This window comes from Argopecten irradians, chromosome 7 (genome assembly GCF_041381155.1).
Source record: "Argopecten irradians isolate NY chromosome 7, Ai_NY, whole genome shotgun sequence".
Taxonomy (NCBI): Eukaryota; Metazoa; Mollusca; class Bivalvia; order Pectinida; family Pectinidae; genus Argopecten; species Argopecten irradians.
The window spans coordinates 1,652,440-1,671,685 of record NC_091140.1 but is presented as its reverse complement, the minus strand read 5'-3'; the positions used below and the strand labels follow the sequence as shown (position 1 = coordinate 1,671,685).

Sequence of the window (19,246 nt, the reverse complement as noted above, 5' to 3'; positions counted from 1 at the left end):
AAAAATAAACACATACGCAAAGACACACATACTCCTCACACAAATAGTCATATAAACAAAACACTGCACAAAAGACAACACTAAAACTACATTTTACAAAACATAACAGTATACAGTAGAAAAGCATTTAGATTAAATTATATAACTTTAAAAGAAAAGACTATGGTGGTCAACTACTCGGAAAAATATACCTGGTAAAGCATAAAGAGAGAAAGGTATGGCGACAATTTTTTTTTTTAATAATCATGATAATTCTAGCTTTGCCATTTTACCCATTTCCTTTCAAATTTAACTTTCAGTATATTATCACTAATTTGTATATTAAATTTCTGAATAGTGTACTGATCTTTGATATGATTGATGAAAGCTGTGATGGATAATGGTGTATTAAGACATCTGGACTTATATATATACCATTTAATCATAAGAACTATTTCATTATCAATTTCGCTATTTGTTACTCTATTATGAAATCCGAAAAGCAATGTTTCTTTATTAAATCTAAAGGGAATTAGCAGAGCATCAATAAAATATTCCAAAGTGTTGTAAAACTCTTGAATTTTGTAACAGTTCCAAAACGCATGCTCAATAGTTTCTATTTCATCATTACATAGCGAACAAAAAGGGCTTTCTGTAATACCTAATCTAAAAAGATGAACATTTGTTGTAAGTATATGATGGTTTATTCTATACTGTAGCCACTGCAATTTTGTATTTTGAGAAAGAAGAAAAGGGGTTCTATAAATCATTTTCCATTTATAATTGTCAAAGTTAAAAAAGTATCCCCATTTTTTCCGTCCTGTTGCAATAGTATCATTTGAACTGAGTATATTGTAAAAATCTTTTGCACCTTTTTTACTCTTAAAAATAATCTAAGATATATTGGCATGTAAGGGAAATTTAGAGTAACATTTGTCAGATCATGATTGGCAATATATCTTCTAACACTACTAGCAATGCCTTCAAACTGGAGAAAGTTGATGTTTAAATCATACCGTTGACAAAATTCGTTGAAAGTTTATAAAATATTATCTTTTTTTATAAAATCATTAACTACAGAAATCCCTTTTTTGGCTGAAACTTGCATGAAATGATCCTGACATGGTCCAAACAAAGTGTTGTTATTTTTCGGGTCGATCCGAAATCCAAGATGGCCGCCACAGCCGCCATCTTGAAAAAACATTTTTAACTTCTTCTCAAGTTCTACCAGTGCGATTTGGCTGATACTTGCATGAAATGATCCTGACATGGTCCCGACAAAGTGTTATTATTTTTCGGGTTGATCCGAAATCCAAGATGGCCGCTACAGCCGCCATCTTGAAAACACATTTTTAACTTCTCCTCAAGTTCTACCTGTTCAATTTGGCTGAAACTTGCATGAAATGACCCTAACATGGTCCCAACAAAGTGCTGTTATTTTTCTGGTTGATCCGAAATCCAAGATGGCCCCCACAGCAGCCATCTTGAAAACACATTTCGAACTTCTTCTCAAGTTCTACAGGTACGATTCGGCTGAAACTTGCATGAAATGATCCTGACAAGGTCCGGACAAAGTGTTGTTATTTTTCGGGTTGATCAAAAATTCAAGATGGCCGCCACAGCCGCCATCTTGAAAATACATTTTGAACTTCTTCTTAAGTTCTACCGGTGCGATTTCGCTGAAACTTGCATGAGATGATCCTGACATGGTCCCGACAAAGTGTTGTTACATCTGTGGTTGATCTCAAATCGAAGATGGCTACCATGACACTATATCTAATTAATTTCCTATATGATTATTGCAAGGTAGTCAGATGACCGTTAAGGCCCTTGGGCCTCTTGTAAATAGTTTTAAGTCATTAGGAAATTATTCCGCTTGGTCGAGTAAAACTAGACCCATTGATATGGAAACTTTCTCTTGCATATTTCAGGCAGCAACATGGTTCATCAGGTGTCTGGGGGGAAACCTGTACAGTTTTCAGGGAAGCCTCGGGGTCAACTGGTACAGATAGGGGGCAAAGGTCAACAGCAGATACAGGGACTGTTACAGACCCAGCAGGGGGCACTGCCCACAATTAGCATAATATCCCAGGGGAGTGGGGGAGGGGTGATGACCCTCGCCCAGCCACGTACACCTACAGGTAGGTTATATCCTACAGGTATAGGCTTGTGTGATTATTTTCATTTATATAGATATAGAATTAAATTGATAGTAGAGAATGTCTCGCCTCCCAGTGTACACCTACAGGTAAGTTTATATCCTACAGGTATAGCCTTGTGTGATTATCGTTATTTATATAGATACAGAATTAAAATGATAGTAGAGAATATCTCGCCTCCCAGTGTACACCTACAGGTAGGTTATATCCTACAGGTATAGGCTTGTGTGATTATTTTCATTTATATAGATATAGAATTAAAATGATAGTAGAGAATGTCTCGCCTCCCAGTGTACACCTACAGGTAAGTTTATATCCTACAGGTATAGCCTTGTGTGATTATCGTTATTTATATAGATACAGAATTAAAATGATAGTAGAGAATGTCTCGCCTCCCAGCGTACACCTACAGGTAAGTTTATATCCTACAGGTATAGGCTTGTGTGATTATCGTTATTTATATAGATACAGAATTAAAATGATAGTAGAGAATGTCTCGCCTCCCAGCGTACACCTACAGGTAAGTTTATATCCTACAGGTATAGCCTTGTGTGATTATCGTTATTTATATAGATATAGAATTAAAATGATAGTAGAGAATGTCTCGCCTCCCAGTGTACACCTACAGGTAAGTTTATATCCTACAGGTATAGCCTTGTGTGATTATCGTTATTTATATAGATACAGAATTAAAATGATAGTAGAGAATGTCTCGCCTCGCAGCGTACACCTACAGGTAAGTTTATATCCTACAGGTATAGCCTTGTGTGATTATTGTTATTTATATAGATACAGAATTAAAATGATAGTAGAGAATGTCTCGCCTCCCAGCGTACACCTACAGGTAAGTTTATATCCTACAGGTATAGGCTTGTGTGATTATCGTTATTTATATAGATACAGAATTAAAATGATAGTAGAGAATGTCTCGCCTCCCAGCGTACACCTACAGGTAAGTTTATATCCTACAGGTATAGGCTTGTGTGATTATCGTTATTTATATAGATACAGAATTAAAATGATAGTAGAGAATGTCTCGCCTCGCAGTGTACACCTACAGGTAAGTTTATATCCTACAGGTATAGCCTTGTGTGATTATCGTTATTTATATAGATACAGAATTAAAATGATAGTAGAGAATGTCTCGCCTCCCAGTGTACACCTACAGGTAAGTTTCATTTTTCATTTCAACAAATTTCATTGCAAATAATATGCAAATGAATTTGGCAACAGGCAAAGCCTATATTAGCCATCTCCAAACAAATCCGGTATAGTACAATTATCAACAAAATATTTTAACATTTAACATTACATTATGAATAAATATTATTATTAGTGTATCTCCCCAACCTATCATAGTAGAAAAATCTAAAAAAATCTTTTAGTTTCAGATATATATTCTGATATGCATTGCAATAAATATGTATTTTTTTCTTCATCACAATTGTCACAGCCATGCAGTAGAGTTTTTGCGTTAAAATGCGAGTGGGGGATATTAGAGTTATGTATTTTGGTTCTGAGTGATGATCTTTGTTCATTAAATAAAGGACATATGAAAAGATAGTGTTCGGCTGTTTCATTACCAAGGCCACAAGAACAAATTGGAGAATCTCTCAAATGATCGCGAAATAGGTCAGAATTTAGATTGCTAGAGGAATTTCTGAGCTGGCACAGAGTAATATTTATAATTCGAGAACCTTTGTTTATAAAGGTATTTGTTATATCAGGTTCCATTTTATTAATGTTAAAAAGGAGCGTTTTAAATTGTGCAACAATTACCTGTGTCTCAGGTAAGTTTATATCCTACAGGTATAGGCTTGTGTGATTATCGTTATTTATATAGATACAGAATTAAAATGATAGTAGAGAATGTCTCGCCTCGCAGTGTACACCTACAGGTAAGTTTATATCCTACAGGTATAGCCTTGTGTGATTATCGTTATTAGTAGAGAATGTCTCGCCTCCCAGTGTACACCTACAGGTAAGTTTATATCCTACAGGTATAGCCTTGTGTGATTATCGTTATTTATATAGATACAGAACTAAAATGATAGTAGAGAATGTCTCGCCTCGCAGTGTACACCTACAGGTAAGTTTATATCCTACAGGTATAGCCTTGTGTGATTATCGTTATTTATATAGATACAGAATTAAAATGATAGTAGAGAATATCTCGCCTCCCAGTGTACACCTACAGGTAAGTTTATATCCTACAGGTATAGCCTTGTGTGGTTATCGTTATTTATATAGATATAGAATTAAAATGATAGTAGAGAATGTCTCGCCTCCCAGCGTACACCTACAGGTAAGTTTATATCCTACAGGTATAGGCTTGTGTGATTATCGTTATTTATATAGATACAGAATTAAAATGATAGTAGAGAATGTCTCTCGCCTCCCAGCGTACACCTACAGGTAAGTTTATATCCTACAGGTATAGGCTTGTGTGATTATCGTTATTTATATAGATATAGAATTAAAATGATAGTAGAGAATGTCTCGCCTCCCAGTGTACACCTACAGGTAAGTTTATATCCTACAGGTATAGCCTTGTGTGATTATCGTTATTTATATAGATACAGAATTAAAATGATAGTAGAGAATGTCTCGCCTCCCAGTGTACACCTACAGGTAAGTTTATATCCTACAGGTATAGCCTTGTGTGATTATCGTTATTTATATAGATACAGAACTAAAATGATAGTAGAGAATGTCTTGCCTCGCAGTGTACACCTACAGGTAAGTTTATATCCTACAGGTATAGCCTTGTGTGATTATCGTTATTTATATAGATACAGAATTAAAATGATAGTAGAGAATGTCTCGCCTCGCAGTGTACACCTACAGGTAAGTTTATATCCTACAGGTATAGCCTTGTGTGATTATTGTCATTTATATAGATACAGAATTAAAATGATAGTAGAGAATATCTCGCCAAGCCACGTACACCTACAGGTAAGTTTATATCCTACAGGTATAGCCTTGTGTGATTATCGTTATTTATATAGATACAGAATTAAAATGATAGTAGAGAATATCTCGCCTCCCAGTGTACACCTACAGGTAAGTTTATATCCTACAGGTATAGCCTTGTGTGATTATCGTTATTTATATAGATACAGAATTAAAATGATAGTAGAGAATGTCTCGCCTCGCAGTGTACACCTACAGGTAAGTTTATATCCTACAGGTATAGCCTTGTGTGATTATTGTCATTTATATAGATACAGAATTAAAATGATAGTAGAGAATATCTCGCCAAGCCACGTACACCTACAGGTAAGTTTATATCCTACAGGTATAGCCTTGTGTGATTATCGTTATTTATATAGATACAGAATTAAAATGATAGTAGAGAATATCTCGCCAAGCCACGTACACCTACAGGTAAGTTTATATCCTACAGGTATAGCCTTGTGTGATTATCGTTATTTATATAGATACAGAACTAAAATGATAGTAGAGAATGTCTCGCCTCGCAGTGTACACCTACAGGTAAGTTTATATCCTACAGGTATAGCCTTGTGTGATTATCGTTATTTATATAGATACAGAATTAAAATGATAGTAGAGAATGTCTCGCCTCCCAGCGTACACCTACAGGTAAGTTTATATCCTACAGGTATAGGCTTGTGTGATTATCGTTATTTATATAGATATAGAATTAAAATGATAGTAGAGAATGTCTCGCCTCGCAGCGTACACCTACAGGTAAGTTTATATCCTACAGGTATAGGCTTGTGTGATTATCATTATTTATATAGATACAGAATTAAAATGATAGTAGAGAATGTCTCGCCTCCCAGTGTACACCTACAGGTAAGTTTATATCCTACAGGTATAGGCTTGTGTGATTATCGTTATTTATATAGATATAGAATTAAAATGATAGTAGAGAATGTCTCGCCTCGCAGCGTACACCTACAGGTAAGTTTATATCCTACAGGTATAGGCTTGTGTGATTATCGTTATTTATATAGATACAGAATTAAAATGATAGTAGAGAATGTCTCGCCTCCCAGCGTACACCTACAGGTAAGTTTATATCCTACAGGTATAGCCTTGTTTGATTATCGTTATTTATATAGATACAGAATTAAAATGATAGTAGAGAATGTCTCGCCTCCCAGTGTACACCTACAGGTAAGTTTATATCCTACAGGTATAGGCTTGTGTGATTATCGTTATTTATATAGATACAGAACTAAAATGATAGTAGAGAATGTCTCGCCTCCCAGTGTACACCTACAGGTAAGTTTATATCCTACAGGTATAGCCTTGTGTGATTATCGTTATTTATATAGATACAGAATTAAAATGATAGTAGAGAATGTCTCGCCTCCCAGCGTACACCTACAGGTAAGTTTATATCCTACAGGTATAGCCTTGTGTGATTATCGTTATTTATATAGATACAGAACTAAAATGATAGTAGAGAATGTCTCGCCTCGCAGTGTACACCTACAGGTAAGTTTATATCCTACAGGTATAGCCTTGTGTGATTATCGTTATTTATATAGATACAGAATTAAAATGATAGTAGAGAATATCTCGCCTCCCAGTGTACACCTACAGGTAAGTTTATATCCTACAGGTATAGCCTTGTGTGGTTATCGTTATTTATATAGATATAGAATTAAAATGATAGTAGAGAATGTCTCGCCTCCCAGCGTACACCTACAGGTAAGTTTATATCCTACAGGTATAGCCTTGTGTGATTATCGTTATTTATATAGATACAGAATTAAAATGATAGTAGAGAATGTCTCGCCTCCCAGCGTACACCTACAGGTAAGTTTATATCCTACAGGTATAGGCTTGTGTGATTATCGTTATTTATATAGATATAGAATTAAAATGATAGTAGAGAATGTCTCGCCTCCCAGTGTACACCTACAGGTAAGTTTATATCCTACAGGTATAGCCTTGTGTGATTATCGTTATTTATATAGATACAGAATTAAAATGATAGTAGAGAATGTCTCGCCTCCCAGTGTACACCTACAGGTAAGTTTATATCCTACAGGTATAGCCTTGTGTGATTATCGTTATTTATATAGATACAGAACTAAAATGATAGTAGAGAATGTCTTGCCTCGCAGTGTACACCTACAGGTAAGTTTATATCCTACAGGTATAGCCTTGTGTGATTATCGTTATTTATATAGATACAGAATTAAAATGATAGTAGAGAATGTCTCGCCTCCCAGTGTACACCTACAGGTAAGTTTATATCCTACAGGTATAGCCTTGTGTGATTATCGTTATTTATATAGATACAGAATTAAAATGATAGTAGAGAATGTCTCGCCTCGCAGTGTACACCTACAGGTAAGTTTATATCCTACAGGTATAGCCTTGTGTGATTATTGTCATTTATATAGATACAGAATTAAAATGATAGTAGAGAATATCTCGCCAAGCCACGTACACCTACAGGTAAGTTTATATCCTACAGGTATAGCCTTGTGTGATTATCGTTATTTATATAGATACAGAATTAAAATGATAGTAGAGAATATCTCGCCTCCCAGTGTACACCTACAGGTAAGTTTATATCCTACAGGTATAGCCTTGTGTGATTATCGTTATTTATATAGATACAGAATTAAAATGATAGTAGAGAATGTCTCGCCTCGCAGTGTACACCTACAGGTAAGTTTATATCCTACAGGTATAGCCTTGTGTGATTATTGTCATTTATATAGATACAGAATTAAAATGATAGTAGAGAATATCTCGCCAAGCCACGTACACCTACAGGTAAGTTTATATCCTACAGGTATAGCCTTGTGTGATTATCGTTATTTATATAGATACAGAATTAAAATGATAGTAGAGAATATCTCGCCAAGCCACGTACACCTACAGGTAAGTTTATATCCTACAGGTATAGCCTTGTGTGATTATCGTTATTTATATAGATACAGAACTAAAATGATAGTAGAGAATGTCTCGCCTCGCAGTGTACACCTACAGGTAAGTTTATATCCTACAGGTATAGCCTTGTGTGATTATCGTTATTTATATAGATACAGAAATTAAAATGATAGTAGAGAATGTCTCGCCTCCCAGCGTACACCTACAGGTAAGTTTATATCCTACAGGTATAGGCTTGTGTGATTATCGTTATTTATATAGATATAGAATTAAAATGATAGTAGAGAATGTCTCGCCTCGCAGCGTACACCTACAGGTAAGTTTATATCCTACAGGTATAGGCTTGTGTGATTATCATTATTTATATAGATACAGAATTAAAATGATAGTAGAGAATGTCTCGCCTCCCAGTGTACACCTACAGGTAAGTTTATATATCCTACAGGTATAGGCTTGTGTGATTATCGTTATTTATATAGATATAGAATTAAAATGATAGTAGAGAATGTCTCGCCTCGCAGCGTACACCTACAGGTAAGTTTATATCCTACAGGTATAGGCTTGTGTGATTATCGTTATTTATATAGATACAGAATTAAAATGATAGTAGAGAATGTCTCGCCTCCCAGCGTACACCTACAGGTAAGTTTATATCCTACAGGTATAGCCTTGTTTGATTATCGTTATTTATATAGATACAGAATTAAAATGATAGTAGAGAATGTCTCGCCTCCCAGTGTACACCTACAGGTAAGTTTATATCCTACAGGTATAGGCTTGTGTGATTATCGTTATTTATATAGATACAGAACTAAAATGATAGTAGAGAATGTCTCGCCTCCCAGTGTACACCTACAGGTAAGTTTATATCCTACAGGTATAGCCTTGTGTGATTATCGTTATTTATATAGATACAGAATTAAAATGATAGTAGAGAATGTCTCGCCTCCCAGCGTACACCTACAGGTAAGTTTATATCCTACAGGTATAGCCTTGTGTGATTATCGTTATTTATATAGATACAGAATTAAAATGATAGTAGAGAATGTCTCGCCTCCCAGCGTACACCTACAGGTAAGTTTATATCCTACAGGTATAGCCTTGTTTGATTATCGTTATTTATATAGATACAGAATTAAAATGATAGTAGAGAATGTCTCGCCTCCCAGCGTACACCTACAGGTAAGTTTATATCCTACAGGTATAGCCTTGTGTTATTATCGTTATTTATATAGATATAGAATTAAAATGATAGTAGAGAATGTCTCGCCTCGCAGCGTACACCTACAGGTAAGTTTATATCCTACAGGTATAGCCTTGTGTGATTATCGTTATTTATATAGATACAGAATTAAAATGATAGTAGAGAATATCTCGCCAAGCCACGTACACCTACAGGTAAGTTTATTTCCTACAGGTATAGGCTTGTGTGATTATCGTTATTAGTAGAGAATGTCTCGCCTCGCAGCGTACACCTACAGGTAGGTTTATAGGCTTATCGTCATTTATATAGATACAGAATTAAAATGATAGTAAAGAATGTCTCTCCTCGCTAAAATGATAGTAAAGAATGTCTCTCCTCGCTAAAATGATAGTATAGAATGTCTCGCCTTGCAGCGGACACAGACAGGTATTGTCTACTTCAGTAAGATTCAGAAAATCAACTTCATACAAAACTAGCAGTGTTTCATCATTTCTTTACAACTTTAAAGAAATTCCTAAACTTGAAATTTCCCAAAAGAAATCATTACAGGGATTAAGGGGCAAATGTTATGCTGAGTAAGCATACATGTTTATTTTATGTACATGTACTTAAAAAATAATTTGTGGTTCTGATGCGAATACTGATATTCTTGTTGGCAGCTACCTCAGAGTCCTCCGTGGGAAGTCCTACCACAGTGACCTCAAACTCTCGTATGACCACGCCTTCAGCGGTCAACACAGCCTCTCCAGCCGGCTCTCAGGCCATGGTACAGATGGTCAGTCAGCCTAAGGTGGTCACACCTGGACAGGGAGGCATAGTGGTCACTCAGCTTCCTCACGGCAGCATCACACTGCGTCCAGGAGGCATGCCAGCGTCCACTCAGGCCAAAGTGGTCACTGCGGGTCAGGCTGGTCTCTTACCTCAGTTCATAGTCCAGCAGTCTTCAGGCGGACTTACCAGTAACAATGCAACTCTCACTCCAAGTAAGGAAAACTGATTAGACGACCAACAGAGCATGACAAGTTTACATTTAACAGCACATAAATATAAAGTGAACTTTAAATTAAATATGACATGTCCTACTATCTGAAATGTAGCATCTAATGTTTATAACCACATCTTATAACAGTAAATTTTACTTCTTTCACAGTTATATGATGTTATCCTAAATTTCATCCCTAATGAATCTTTGTTATCAGGATCCAGTTCTGATATTGTTGTCAGGATCCAGTTCTGATATTGTTGTCAGGATCCAGTTCTGATATTGTTGTCAGGATCCAGTTCTGATATTGTTGTCAGGATCCAGTTCTGATATTGTTGTCAGGATCCAGTTCTGATATTGTTGTCAGGATCCAGTTCTGATATTGTTGTCAGGATCCAGTTCTGATATTGTTGTCAGGATCCAGTTCTGATATTGTTGTCAGGATCCAGTTCTGATATTGTTGTCAGGATCCAGTTCTGATATTGTTGTCAGGATCCAGTTCTGATATTGTTGTCAGGATCCAGTTCTGATATTGTTGTCAGGATCCAGTTCTGATATTGTTGTCAGGATCCAGTTCTGATATTGTTGTCAGGATCCAGTTCTGATATTGTTGTCAGGATCCAGTTTTGATATTGTTGTCAGGATCCAGTTCTGATATTGTTGTCAGGATCCAGTTCTGATATTGTTGTCAGGATCCAGTTCTGATATTGTTGTCAGGATCCAGTTCTGATATTGTTGTCAGGATCCAGTTTTGATATTGTTGTCAGGATCCAGTTCTGATATTGTTGTCAGGATCCAGTTCTGATATTGTTGTCAGGATCCAGTTCTGATATTGTTGTCAGGATCCAGTTCTGATATTGTTGTCAGGATCCAGTTCTGATATTGTTATGAGGATCCAGTTCTGATATTGTTGTCAGGATCCAGTTCTGATATTGTTGTCAGGATCCAGTTTTGATATTGTTATCCAGTTCTGATATTGTTGTCAGGATCCAGTTTTGATATTGTTTGGATCCAGTTTTGATATTGTTTCAGGATCCAGTTCTGATATTGTTGTCAGGATCCAGTTTTGATATTGTTGTCAGGATCCAGTTTGATATTGTTATGAGGATCCAGTTCTGATATTGTTGTCAGGATCCAGTTCTGATATTGTTGTTCGTTTGATATTGTTTCAGGATCCAGTTTGATATTGTTTGTCCAGTTCTGATATTGTTGTCAGGATCCAGTTTGATATTTGTCAGGATCCAGTTCTGATATTGTTATGAGGATCCAGTCTGATATTGTTGTCAGGATCCAGTTCTGATATTGTTGTCAGATCCATTGATCCCAGTTCTGATATTGTTGTCAGGATCCAGTTCTGATATTGTTATGATCCAGTTCTGATATGTTGTCAGGATCCAGTTCTGATATTGTTGTCAGGATCCAGTTCTGATATTGTTGCAGGATCCAGTTCTGATATTGTTGTCAGGATCCAGTTCTGATATTGTGATATTTGATATTGTTTAGGATCCAGTTCTGATATTGTTGTCAGGATCCAGTTCTGATATTGTTGTCAGGATCCAGTTCTGATATTGTTGTCAGGATCCAGTTCTGATATTGTTGTCAGGATCCAGTTCTGATATTGTTGTCAGGATCCAGTTCTGATATTGTTGTCAGGATCCAGTTCTGATATTGTTGTCAGGATCCAGTTCTGATATTGTTGTCAGGATCCAGTTCTGATATTGTTATGAGGATCCAGTTCTGATATTGTTGTTCAGTTTTATTGTCCAGTTCTGATATTGTTGAGGATCCAGTTCTGATATTGTTGTCAGGATCCAGTTCTGATATTGTTGTCAGGATCCAGTTCTGATATTGTTTCAGGATCCAGTTCTGATATTGTTGTCAGATCCAGTTCTGATATTGTTTCAGGATCCAGTTCTGATATTGTTGTCAGGATCCAGTTCTGATATTGTTGTCAGGATCCAGTTCTGATATTGTTTGAGGATCCAGTTCTGATGAATTGTTGTCAGGATCCAGTTCTGATATTGTTGTCAGGATCCAGTTCTGATATTGTTGTCAGGATCCAGTTCTGATATTGTTGTCAGGATCCAGTTCTGATATTGTTGTCAGGATCCAGTTCTGATATTGTTATGAGGATCCAGTTCTGATATTGTTGTCAGGATCCAGTTCTGATATTGTTATGAGGATCCAGTTCTGATATTGTTGTCAGGATCCAGTTCTGATATTGTTGTCAGGATCCAGTTCTGATATTGTTGTCAGGATCCAGTTCTGATATTGTTGTCAGGATCCAGTTCTGATATTGTTATGAGGATCCAGTTCTGATATTGTTGTCAGGATCCAGTTCTGATATTGTTGTCAGGATCCAGTTCTGATATTGTTGTCAGGATCCAGTTCTGATATTGTTGTCAGGATCCAGTTCTGATATTGTTATGAGGATCCAGTTCTGATATTGTTGTCAGGATCCAGTTCTGATATTGTTGTCAGGATCCAGTTCTGATATTGTTGTCAGGATCCAGTTCTGATATTGTTGTCAGGATCCAGTTCTGATATTGTTGTCAGGATCCAGTTCTGATATTGTTGTCAGGATCCAGTTCTGATATTGTTGTCAGGATCCAGTTCTGATATTGTTGTCAGGATCCAGTTCTGATATTGTTGTCAGGATCCAGTTCTGATATTGTTATGAGGATCCAGTTCTGATATTGTTGTCAGGATCCAGTTCTGATATTGTTGTCAGGATCCAGTTCTGATATTGTTGTCAGGATCCAGTTCTGATATTGTTATGAGGATCCAGTTCTGATATTGTTGTCAGGATCCAGTTCTGATATTGTTGTCAGGATCCAGTTCTGATATTGTTGTCAGGATCCAGTTCTGATATTGTTATGAGGATCCAGTTCTGATATTGTTGTCAGGATCCAGTTCTGATATTGTTGGATCCAGTATCTGATATTGTTGTCAGGATCCAGTTCTGATATTGTTTAGATCCAGTTCTGATATTGTTGAGGATCCAGTTCTGATATTGTTGTCAGGATCCAGTTCTGATATTGTTGTCAGGATCCAGTTCTGATATTGTTGTCAGGATCCAGTTCTGATATTGTTGAGATCCAGTTCTGATATTGTTGTCAGGATCCAGTTCTGATATTGTTGTCAGGATCCAGTTCTGATATTGTTGTCCAGGATTGTCAGGATCCAGTTCTGATATTGTTGTCAGGATCCAGTTCTGATATTGTTGTCAGGATCCAGTTCTGATATTGTTGTCAGGATCCAGTTCTGATATTGTTGTCAGGATCCAGTTCTGATATTGTTGTCAGGATCCAGTTCTGATATTGTTGTCAGGATCCAGTTCTGATATTGTTGTCAGGATCCAGTTCTGATATTGTTGTCAGGATCCAGTTCATAGTTATTGTTCAGGATCCAGTTCTGATATTGTTATGGGATCCAGTTCTGATATTGTTGTCAGGATCCAGTTCTGATATTGTTGTCAGGATCCAGTTCTGATATTGTTGTCAGGATCCAGTTCTGATATTGTTGTCAGGATCCAGTTCTGATATTGTTGTCAGGATCCAGTTCTGATATTGTTGTCAGGATCCAGTTCTGATATTGTTGTCAGGATCCAGTTCTGATATTGTTATGAGGATCCAGTTTTGATATTGTTATGAGGATCCAGTTCTGTTATTGTTGTCAGGATCCAGTTCTGATATTGTTATGAGGATCCAGTTCTGATATTGTTGTCAGGATCCAGTTCTGATATTGTTGTCAGGATCCAGTTCTGATATTGTTATGAGGATCCAGTTCTGATATTGTTATGAGGATCCAGTTCTGATATTGTTGTCAGGATCCAGTTCTGATCCAGTCTGATATTGTTGTCAGGATCCAGTTCTGATATTGTTGTCAGGATCCAGTTCTGATATTGTTGTCAGGATTGTCAGGATCCAGTTCTGATATTGTTGTCAGGATCCAGTTCTGATATTGTTATGAGGATCCAGTTCTGATATTGTTGTCAGGATCCAGTTCTGATATTGTTGTCAGGATCCAGTTCTGATATTGTTGTCAGGATCCAGTTCTGATATTGTTGTCAGGATTGTCAGGATCCAGTTCTGATATTGTTGTCAGGATCCAGTTCTGATATTGTTATGAGGATCCAGTTCTGATATTGTTGTCAGGATCCAGTTCTGATATTGTTATGAGGATCCAGTTCTGATATTGTTGTCAGGATCCAGTTCTGATATTGTTGTCAGGATCCAGTTCTGATATTGTTGTCAGGATCCAGTTCTGATATTGTTATGAGGATCCAGTTCTGTTATTGTTGTCAGGATCCAGTTCTGATATTGTTGTCCGGATCCAGTTTTGATATTGTTATGAGGATCCAGTTCTGATATTGTTGTCAGGATCCAGTTCTGATATTGTTATGAGGATCCAGTTCTGATATTGTTATGAGGATCCAGTTCTGATATTGTTGTCAGGATCCAGTTCTGATATTGTTGTCAGGATCCAGTTCTGATATTGTTGTCAGGATCCAGTTCTGATATTGTTGTCAGGATCCAGTTCTGATATTGTTGTCAGGATCCAGTTCTGATATTGTTGTCAGGATCCAGTTTTGATATTGTTATGAGGATCCAGTTCTGATATTGTTGTCAGGATCCAGTTCTGATATTGTTGTCAGGATCCAGTTCTGATATTGTTGTCACATGGTTCATACAGAAGATGAAAAGTGCTGGAATTTGGGGTCAGTGCTGGAAAAGTGCTTGAATTTTGGGTCAGTGCTGGAAAAGTGCTGGAATTTTTCTTTAAATCCTTGAAAAGTGCTGGAATTGAAACTTCATGCTCCCAGAACACTGACAAAAGCTCTGTTATCAATCAATTTATCATAATTTCAGTAATCAGACATTACTTGGGATGACTTTGTTGTTTGATAAGAATGTGTAATTGAATCTAATTACTCTGACAAAATTGTACTAACAAATTGCTTGCAAAATTGTAGGCATGTTTTCTGAAAATTCTGATTTCGAGTCCAATGTAGAAGAAAAAAGTAGTGCTTGAAAATCTAGAAAAGGTGCTGGAAAAGTGCTTGAAAAGTGCTGGAATTTTGGTTTGAAAATCTGTACGAACCATGTGTCAGGATCCAGTTCTGATATTGTTATGAGGATCCAGTTCTGATATTGTTGTCAGGATCCAGTTCTGATATTGTTGTCAGGATCCAGTTATGATATTGTTATGAGGATCCAGTTCTGATATTGTTATGAGGATCCAGTTCTGATATTGTTGTCAGGATCCAGTTCTGATATTGTTGTCAGGATCCAGTTCTGATATTGTTATGAGGATCCAGTTCTGATATTGTTGTCAGGATCCAGTTATGATATTGTTATGAGGATCCACTTCTGATATTGTTGTCAGGATCCACTTCTGATATTGTTGTCAGGATCCACTTCTGATATTGTTGTCAGGATCCAGTTATGATATTGTTGTCAGGATCCAGTTCTGATATTGTTGTCAGGATCCAGTTATGATATTGTTGTCAGGATCCAGTTTTGATATAATGGTTGGATGACTACCTTGTTTTCTGTGTCAGGTTTCTCTGGAGGAAAGCCACTACAGATAATGAGTGGGGCGAACCCTAAACAAGGCCAGAATATCCAGGTGGTACGGACGGTGCTGGGGCAGCAGGCGGGACTAAAACCAGGTCAGGCCACCATCCTAATCTCACAGCCTCAGATGTCTGATAACCAGGCCACACAGGCCACAGTGCTGCCCTCGGGACAGATTATACCCAACCCAACCAAGGCCCAAACCAAGGCCTCACAGAAGGGCAAAGGTCAAACTGGTGCTGTGTATGCCCGTATCATTGCCCCGCCTACAGGGCTGAAACTGGCAGGAGGACAGGGGATTCCTGCCCAGGGGGTAGGGATGTTACAGACTGTTAACAAATTAAACATGGTACAGACGGCGGGTCGCCCTGGGGCAGTGGCGGTGAACCCGGTTGGAGAGAGTAGTCCGCGGACAGCCTTAGCTACCAGCTCAACTGAAGTGCCCAACACTGACGCCAAGTCATGACATATGTAGTAGTCTGTGTTCATTGTCAACTGAATTTATTTTTCAAATATACAAGTTTAGCGTTTATGTAAACTAAAGACTTCAATATATCTGACTGGAACAATGTTGTGACATTTGTAAGTTAAAATAAGTAATTGAAAGCAAAGAAATGGTATGTTTATTGTGAGGTAAAACTAATGCGATTACTGTTGTACCTATTTATTGGTCAGACAGAGGTCACTCAGCTGTCCATAATAATGACTATTTATAGAATACTAGGTTATATCTTTTACAAGGACAGAAAGCAACTACTTTAAAAAAAACACTACATTTCTCTGCTGACAATTGTTTCAACAAAAGTAAATTTTAAATCTTTGAACTCATAATTTTCTCATCACCCTACCTGACTGAAACACTGATGATGTGCTGAGGAATGTTTACAGTACATACGTTGGTTTCTTACTTCAACAGAGAAAGATCAAGTCTTTGCCCTACAAACAATTTCTGAATTGATTGTTTTACTGACCACACTTACCATATTCGCTGTAATTAGCGCCAGGGCGTTTTAAAATTATAACAAAGTAAGTTGTGAATGAAAAACCTCTAAAAAGAGTCGGCCATATTTTAACTCATACATTATTACGATGTGATTCATAAGTGGAAGTCTCGCAAATTTATGTATTATGGGATGCAATGCTGATGTTATCAGCATCACACATTTGTGGAATATTGTAAAATTTATGGGATGGGTGGCTAATATGCTACTTAAACTCTTTCTCCAGAAAAGGGGAGCTTATTACGGCGAATATGGTACGACTATTGAGAGAAAAAGAAAAAATACATTGTACTACCACTGTTGTAAATATCTGTATTTTTACAGTGAAAAAGATAAGTTTCTTTTTTTTTCTTTATACTATTATTCAATGTACATTGATATAGCAACAATAATGTTGATCTCGGGTTGACCTAATGTGGTACCTTTTGAATTTTTATATAATTGACCTGGCCCGAAGGGCCGGTGAGCTTATGTCATGGCACGGCGTCCGTCGTCCGTCCGTCGTCCGTCCGTCCGTCCGTCCGTCCGTCCGTCGTCCGTCCGTCGTCGTCGTCCGTCCGTCAACATTTCATTTAAATCGCTACTAGTCATAGAGTTCTGGATGGATTGTAACCAAATTTGGCCAGAAACATCCTTGGGGGAAGGGGAACAGAACTTGTATAAATTTTGGCTCTGACCCCCCAGGGGGCAGGAGGGGCGGGGCCCAATAGGGGTAATAGAGGTAAATCCTATAAATCGCTACTTGTCCTAGAGTTCTGCATGGATTGTAACCAAATTTGGCCAGAAACATCCTTGGGGGAAGGGGAACAGAACTTGTATAAATTTTGGCTCTGACCCCCTGGGGGCAGGAGGGGCGGGGCCCAATAGGGGTAATAGAGGTAAATCCTATAAATCGCTACTTGTCCTAGAATTCTGCATGGATTGTAACCAAATTTGGCCAGAAACATCCTTGGGGGAAGGGGAACAGAACTTGTATAAATTTTGGCTCTGACCCCCAGGGGGCAAGATGGGCGGGGCCCAATAGGGGTAATAGAGGTAAATCCTATAAATCGCTACTTGTCCTAGAGTTCTGCATGGATTGTAACCAAATTTGGCCAGAAACATCCTTGGGGGAAGGGGAACAGAACTTGTATAAATTTTGGCTCTGACCCCCTTGGGGCAGGAGGGGCGGGGCCCAATAGGGGTAATAGAGGTAAATCCTATAAATCGCTACTTGTCCTAGAGTTCTGCATGGATTGTAACCAAATTTGGCCAGAAACATCCTTGGGGGAAGGGGAACAGAACTTGTATAAATTTTGGCTCTGACCCCCCTCGGGGGCAGGAGAGGCGGGGCCCAATAGGGGAAATAGAGGTAAATCCTATAAATCGCTACTTGTCCTAGAGTTCATGCAAGGATTGTAACCAAATTTGGCCAGAAACATCCTTGGGGGAAGAGGAACAGAACTTGTATAAATTTTGGCTCTGACCCCCTGGGGGCAGGAGGGGCGGGGCCCAATAGGGGTAATAGAGGTAAATCGTATAAATTGCTACTTGTCCTAGAGTTCTGCATGGATTGTAACCAAATTTGGCCACAAACATCCTTGGGGGAAGGGGAACAGAACTTGTATATAAATTTTACCATTAGTACAATGTTATTAACAGATACCATTAGTACAATGTTATTAACAGATACCATTAGTACAATGTTATTAACAGATACCATTAGTACAATGTTATTAACAGATACCATTAGTACAATGTTATTAACAGATACCATTAGTACAATGTTATTAACAGATACCATTAGTACAATGTTATTAACAGATACCATTAGTACAATGTTATTAACAGATACCATTTAGTACAATGTTATTAAACAGATACCATTAGTACAATGTTAAAACAGATACCATTAGTACAATGTTATTAACAGATACCATTAGTACAATGTTATTAAACAGATACCATTAGTACAATGTTATTAACAGATACCATTAGTACAATGTTATTAACAAGATACCATTAGTACAATGTTATTAACAGATACCATTAGTACAATGTTATTAACAGATACCATTAGTACAATGTTATTAACAGATACCATTAGTACAATGTTATTAACAGATACCATTAGTACAATGTTATTAACAGATACCATTAGTACAATGTTATTAACAGATACCATTAGTACAATGTTATTAACAGATACCATTAGTACAATGTATTAACAGATACCATTAGTACAATGTTATTAACAGATACCATTAGTACAATGTTATTAACAGATACCATTAGTACAATGTTATTAACAGATACCATTAGTACAATGTTATTAACAGATACCATTAGTACAATGTTATTAACAGATACCATTAGTACAATGTTAATTAACAGATACCATTAGTACAATGTTATTAACAGATACCATTAGTACAATGTTTAAACAGATACCATTAGTACAATGTTATTAACAGATACCATTA

At 37.1% G+C, this 19,246-nt stretch overlaps 1 protein-coding gene across 3 annotated transcripts in view; it reads left to right on the top strand.

Moving 5' to 3' along the window:
- Nucleotides 1–17,228, top strand: part of LOC138326998 (nuclear factor related to kappa-B-binding protein-like) — a 56,390-nt gene extending 39,162 nt beyond the window's left edge. For all 3 annotated transcript variants that reach the window (XM_069272958.1, XM_069272957.1, XM_069272959.1), the window contains 3 exons: nt 1,911–2,120; nt 9,882–10,205; nt 15,768–17,228. In XM_069272958.1, coding sequence (XP_069129059.1) covers nt 1,911–2,120; nt 9,882–10,205; nt 15,768–16,249 — 1,016 coding nt within the window. In that variant the 3' untranslated portion in view covers nt 16,250–17,228. The remainder of the gene's footprint in view (nt 1–1,910; nt 2,121–9,881; nt 10,206–15,767) is intronic.
- Nucleotides 17,229–19,246: the final 2,018 nt, after the last annotated feature.